The sequence below is a fragment of the Carlito syrichta genome, unplaced genomic scaffold (assembly GCF_000164805.1).
Source record: "Carlito syrichta isolate Samal-C Ts95f unplaced genomic scaffold, Tarsius_syrichta-2.0.1 Scaffold316728, whole genome shotgun sequence".
Lineage (NCBI taxonomy): Eukaryota > Metazoa > Chordata > Mammalia > Primates > Tarsiidae > Carlito > Carlito syrichta.
This window is the reverse complement of record NW_007260824.1, coordinates 1,803-7,917: the sequence shown is the minus strand read 5'-3', so window position 1 is coordinate 7,917 and position 6,115 is coordinate 1,803. Positions and strand designations below refer to the sequence as shown.

Here is a 6,115-nt window from a genome sequence, read left to right as displayed (position 1 = left end):
CTGATGAGGTCTCGCTGCCCAGGCGGGTCTCGAACCTGCGGGCTCAGGCAATCCACTCACCTCAGCCTCCCAAAGGCGCGAGATTACAGGCTGAGCCACCGAGCCCGGCCAAAGATCTCTTCTTTAAAAAAGTTTTTAAATGTTTTCTTAGAGACAGGGTCTCAGTCTATCACCCAGGCTGAATGCAGTGGTGTGATCATAGCTCACGGCAGCCTCTACCTCCTGGACTCAAGCAATCCTCCTGCCTCAGCCTCCCGAGTAGCTGGAACTACAGGCACACACCACCACACCCAGCTCACCATACCCAGCTCACCACACTCCAGCTTGATTGTGCCTTTTCTCTGCTTAAACCTCCAGTAGTGTGTTCTCTGGTCAGGACCCTGTGACCCCTCAGCCCTTGGGGACCCGGGTCCCCACCACGTGTGCAATGTTGCATCCTGCTTCTCAGGTCTCACACTTCACACTGCAGAACACCAGATGCATGCAGCCCCGCATGCCTCAGGGACTCGTGCTTCCCTGCCTTTGTGCCATCCTGTCTGGAAAGCCTTTCCTTCCCCTGGTCAGCTGAAAGACCTTCTTCCTCCAAGCTATCCCTCACTGTCCTCCTGTCCAGCCAAGAGTGGAACCACTCCTGGGGACACTGCCACTGTCATGTCCAATACTGTCTTCTCAGTATGTATTCAGATGTCTGTCCCTCCTCCCAGTGTCAACTCTTTGAGGAAAGGGACTCAGTCAACTCTCTGTCTAGTACCAGGCAGTGTCTGGTACACAACCCAGGCCCAGCTCAAGTTCCAGCTTTCCCATGGACTCTCCCTGGGTCACCTAACCTTCCCTCCTCTGAACTGCTACATTTCTGGGTCATTTTTGCCTTGATCATACATTGTCTCATTTCATCCTCTTAAATGTCCTGACCAGGTGTGGTGGCTCATGCCTAAAATCCCAGCACTTTGGGAGGCCAAGGCAGGAGGGTCGCTTGAGGCCAGAAGTTTTGAGACCAGCCTGGGCAACATAGTAAGATAACAGCTCTTTTTTAAAAAAAAGTCTCATTTTTCTGGCAGGTTTCTATGGAATTAGTGAGAATTTTTACTCAGGAGCTGTTGGCCTTATGTTCACCTCTGTCCCTGAGGCCTCGCTGGAGAGCTGGCCTCCTGGGCTGTGGTTTGCCCATTAGTAAGATGGAGACAGGCAGTGCCAGGCAGGCATGTTCTGAACCCCCTGACGCTGGGCACCCCACCCCCAGGAGAGGCCCCTCCGCACTGGCCTAGCGGAAGCTCTGGCTTCAGCAAGCACTGTCCACCGAGGACGAGCTGGCAAGGAAGATTCTGACTCGTGGGTGAGTGGCCTCTGAGACTAACAAGAACTTCTCACACCTGAGACAGTGCTCCGTAAAAACATCGCCTAAGCTGCTTGTCAAATTTGAAATAAAGCAAAGATGCCCAAATAGAGACCTGGCACGGACAAGAAGCCCAGTCCAGATGTGGGGAGGCTGGCAGCACTTTGGGACATCTGGCAGCAACTGGGGAGACGAGCAGGACCTCGGGAGGCTAGCAGCGCATGTGTCTCCAGCCCTGGCTGATCGTTGAGCCCCTGTTGCACCCAACACATTCATTCAGACTGGCTGCCGACCTTGCTGGAGGGCGTGAGCAGGCATGGGGGTCTGTCCTGGTGACTGCATGGTGCATAGTGACGGTGCTGTCCCTGACCCCACCTGGTGCCCTGTGAGCAGCAGCTGCCATGGTCTTCATCGTCAGCAGGTGACTGCTCTTGGGGACTCTGTGGCACTGGCGGCTTGCACAGATGCGTGCCCCATGCTCTGCAGCAGGGCAGGGCCATGGTGTACAGGCTTGAGGTGGAAGCCCCGGGTGTCGATCTGGGGTGTGGCCTCAGTGCTTGGGCAGGTGCCCACGAGCTTTGAGCCCCGCGTCCTGCCTGCCAGGTGTTGGTGCCAGGCTGTGCCTCATGGGGCATGGGCGAAATGCCGCAGGACTGTGAACGCCAGCCCGAGGCCCACGCTGAGGAAGCAATTCATGACAAATGGCTGCTGCCACCGCCAAGGTCACCATCCAGCCTCGTGCTGTAAACTCTCAGCACTGGTGTGCTTGCTGATGTCAGTGCAGGCAGCCAGTCGCCTTCTTTCTCAGCAAGGGACTCCGGGAGGCCCCAGCGGGCAGACGAGAACGGTTGTCTCTGCCCAGCATTGGCCAAGGACCCGAAGGCGGGGCACGACGGGTGCCCACTCTGCCCAGAGCCCTCGCCCAGACACGTTGGGTCCCGCCACTCAGCCTCAGGGGCTCTGCAGTCCTTCCGTGGGGGCGCTGCTCGTCACCCCCACCACTGAACTGCCAGCACGCGCTTGTGGCCAGCTGGCACGATGACCGGTTCTTCTTCATTTTGATTCTGTTACTCATGAACAGATGTAACCTTCACCAACCCGCCGAGTGTGACTTGATGACTTTTTCTTTGAAGATGGTTGGAGGAGCCGCCGGGACGTCCTCTGCAGCTTGTACTTGTGTGGACCTGCCTGCGCGAGGCAGGAAGCGGGCGGCTGGGTGTCCTCAGGGCTGCGGGGAGCCGGGCAGCACGTGCCTGACCCTTGGGGGCTGGGGAAGCGGGGCGCACGTGTGAATGGAGCGGCAGCCCCCAGTACTTTCTGAGATGAGGCCAAGGAGGGCATCATGGGAAATGACCGCTCTCACGGTCGTCCTTACCCCACCCCCACACCTGCCACTGCCAAGGGCTGGGGCTTCTACATAGAAAAGCCAACAAATGAAAAGGCCCAGGGTGAACTGTCCACTGCCTGTGAGGATCGGAGCCCCTTCCGAGGCAGCCACACATTCATGCATGAGCTGAGGACCTGGGGAAAGGCAGGACTTGGCCCATGCTGCAGGCAGCCCAGAGCCCTGGGAGAGCGGCCCGAAGGCAGACGGTTCCTGTGGGGAGGAGGCCAAGTGCTGTGACCGGTCCCTGGGGAACAGGGGAGAGGGGTCTTAAAGCCCCATACCCGGGGATGGTGTTGCCAGGCTTCCAATGCTGCTTGAACTGGGAGCGACAGGGGCACTGAATCCTTGGCCCATGGCCCATGGGTGGTGGCTGCTGGGAAAGATGGCTCAGCCCTGCTCTTCTGTCCTGGGGCTCTTGTTACCTGTTTATACACATTTTGCTATTTACCTTTTAATTTATTATCATATGGCTAGGACTGCTTATAAAATATATGTTTTAATAGAAGAATCACTTCACAGCCTCCTCCCCTTGGGGCCACTCCGTCTCCTCGTCTACCTCTGCCGACTCCTCTGGCACTGTCCTTTCCGTCAGGGCTTCTCTGCTGTCCCTGGGTGGGAAGGACAGGCTGAGGCTTGTTCCCCTGAAGGGAGCAGCTCAGCCTGCCCAACCTCCTCTTCCAGGCCCAGCCGCTTACCCAGCTCGGCCTGGAAGACTATCCCTGCTGAATATCTCATCCTCCTCGTCGTCGGAATCCCTGTGGTGCAGATTATGTGACATGTTCTTCTCGCGTGTGGTGTTGAGAGGTCTGTGCATGTCCCTGAGCCAGAGTGGCCACCTCAGCCTGAAGAAGCCCTCCTAGAAGAAGAGAGGGGAAGATGGACACCATGCTCCCACCTCCCCGGTGCCTGCCCTCGTGGACTTACCTTCTGCTTCCTCGACGAGCACTTCCTGCGCAGCAGAAACCCAAAGAAGCCCCTGGGGAGACACGCAGCATGTTAATGACTCCTGCCACCTCCCAGGCCACTCATGACATCTGCCCCGGGCTCATGAGGACTGGGCATGCACCTCGGCCCATAGTCACAGGGAGGAACCCCTCCTCCAGGGCCGGGCTTGAACATGATTCACTGCGGGTGGGACTCCCAGAAGCCCTCCATGTGTCAGAGGGCCCCACAGTGTCTCAGAGTCTCTGATGGCTCAGCAAGGCGCAGAGGCAGGATTTTCAGCCCCACTCAGCCTGTGGCCACGGCCCTCGTGCAGTGAGCACACTGGCCAACCAGGCCGGGCGGAAGCATGGCACACCCTCAAGGGGCAATGTCCACCCATCTCCTCAGACGCGGTCTCACACAGCAGGAGCCCGGTAGGGGGACGGGAGCTTCTATAACCCGGATGCTCTACCCTGTGAGCCAGGTCACACTGAGCAAATGCCCGAGTCCAGCTGGCAAAGCTGCCCACCTCCCAGATTCCGCCACTGCAGGCATCCCTGGGCGAGGGTGAGCTGCGGAGCCAGTTTAAAGGACATTGCTCTTTGTGAATTTGAGCAGAACAGAGAAACATCAAGCGCTGTTTCAGGAGCCACTTGTCTGTCTAGCGTGTGTATGCTGCTTTGTGGCACAGAACACGCTCAGCCCGGCCCAGTGGCGACAGTGCAGGAGCATCTGGTGCAGGGGACTGGCCTCTTTCAGATGCTCACTGGACGTGTGACCACAGGGCAAGACAGCCTGCCCTTCTCTTTCTTCATTTCCTGTTATAAAGGAGGAGACCAACTGCTGTCCAAGTTCTCTCCCAGTTAAAACCCCATGAGGTCTGGATAACAGGAATGGAGAGTGTAGGCCCAGGACCCAGTGGGGGGGGGGCTTTCCTGCCACCGTCGAGGAAGGACTCAGCTGTTCCACCTGCTCTCAGCTGTGAAGAGATTCGCCCCTCGCCCCATACCAAGTGGCCTTCCCTGCCCTTCCCCAGAGCTCCGAGAAGGCTTCTGGCCTGGCCTGATGCCCTCCGCAGCAAGAACAGGCACCGCCAAACTCTTCCCCACCTCCCGTTTCCCTGCGGGGCTGGTGAGAGCAGGCATGTCCTTGCTAGCCCCGTCCAACACAGCTTTGGGGATCTGGTTTTTGATGGAGCCTGACCAAACACCAGGGTGAGGAAGCATCCTTCCTGCCTCTGGCAGTGACTGCACTACAGAATGAGGGACAGCCAGAGGTGCGTTCCCTCACTTAAAAGTTGCAGGGTTAACGTTTACCTTGAGGTTCCTTGTTTTTTCTTCTTCTTTCGGTGAGCATAAATCTGTTTTGGAAGAAAACGTGGTTATCTACCACAACGACCACTGTCTCTAGATCTTTATTAGTTTTGAGTCTTATCTACCCAATGCAGGAACTTCTTTGAAAACAGGAGTTCTATCCTGTTTGACTCTTCTACAGCACAATAGTCCTTTCGCTTCTGAGGGGCACTGGCTCCAGGACACCCACACTCCAGACCAAAATCTGCAGCTGCTCAAGTCCCTGACATACAGTGGCGTAGCATCTGCATACAATCTAAACACATCCTTCTGCATGCTTTTTTTTTCTTTTTTTGAGTTGGTGGCTCAGCCTGTAATCCCGCGCCTTTGGGAGGCTGAGGTGAGTGGATTGCCTGAGCCCGTGGGTTGCCATTATGTAACTGAGCAAAAGGTAAACAGAGGCAAGGTCCAGAAACAGTTCCTGTAAGCAGGACACACCTCGGGATGCTTTCCCTGGGTCCCTTAGACAGCGCCTCAAACACCGGAGAAGCAGGAGCTACGTGACTCTGACTCCTCTACGGGATGGCCCTTCTGTCTTTGGCCGTGTTCTTTTCTAGGGTGATGGCAGCTGCGAGATGGTGGAGATCATACATCTCTCGTCATTTCCGCAACAGGGAAATAAACCCGTGGCAGATCGGGAATGACTGGGAAGTACACCAGATTGTTAGATAGTTTTGGGTTGGAGAAATGTTGCTGTCATATATACTCTGACCTTCTTAAACTTTGCTTTTGGAAAGAGTCTCATGGTTTGCTAACTTGGTTTCAGTTTCACAGAGATCTGCTGGGAGGAAAGTTCCTTTAAACATCCCCGGGACATATTTTGCAGTAAAGAACAAAGCTTTCCTTAGTCTTGGGGACTAGAGAGGATTGTCAAGTGCCAGTAGGTGGGAAAGTGGCCTTGATTTTCAGCATGTGGGTTCTGAATCTCCAGGAAAGACAGCATTTCATTCTGGAAATCTGAGTTAATTGTTGTCCTTACCTCAATGAGACAGAAGATTAAAATTAAAATTGTAAAGATGACACTAATGGATATCTCCACGATTGGCTTTTTATGATAGCCATATCCTGGAACTTCTTTAGTGAGCTAAAAAAAGGAAAGAAAGAAAAGCTAAGAACAAG

At 55.4% G+C, this 6,115-nt stretch overlaps 1 protein-coding gene across 1 annotated transcript in view; it reads right to left on the bottom strand.

Moving 5' to 3' along the window:
- Positions 1-3,228: 3,228 nt before the first annotated feature.
- The window catches only part of LOC110594634 (leucine-rich repeat-containing protein 37A2-like), a 4,515-nt gene continuing 1,628 nt past the window's right edge, over positions 3,229-6,115 (bottom strand). The window contains exons 3-7 of the mRNA XM_021707345.1: positions 5,976-6,080; positions 4,961-5,004; positions 3,645-3,696; positions 3,416-3,576; positions 3,229-3,328 (exon numbers count right to left, since the gene is read on the bottom strand). Coding sequence (XP_021563020.1) covers positions 3,229-3,328; positions 3,416-3,576; positions 3,645-3,696; positions 4,961-5,004; positions 5,976-6,080 — 462 coding nt within the window. The remainder of the gene's footprint in view (positions 3,329-3,415; positions 3,577-3,644; positions 3,697-4,960; positions 5,005-5,975; positions 6,081-6,115) is intronic.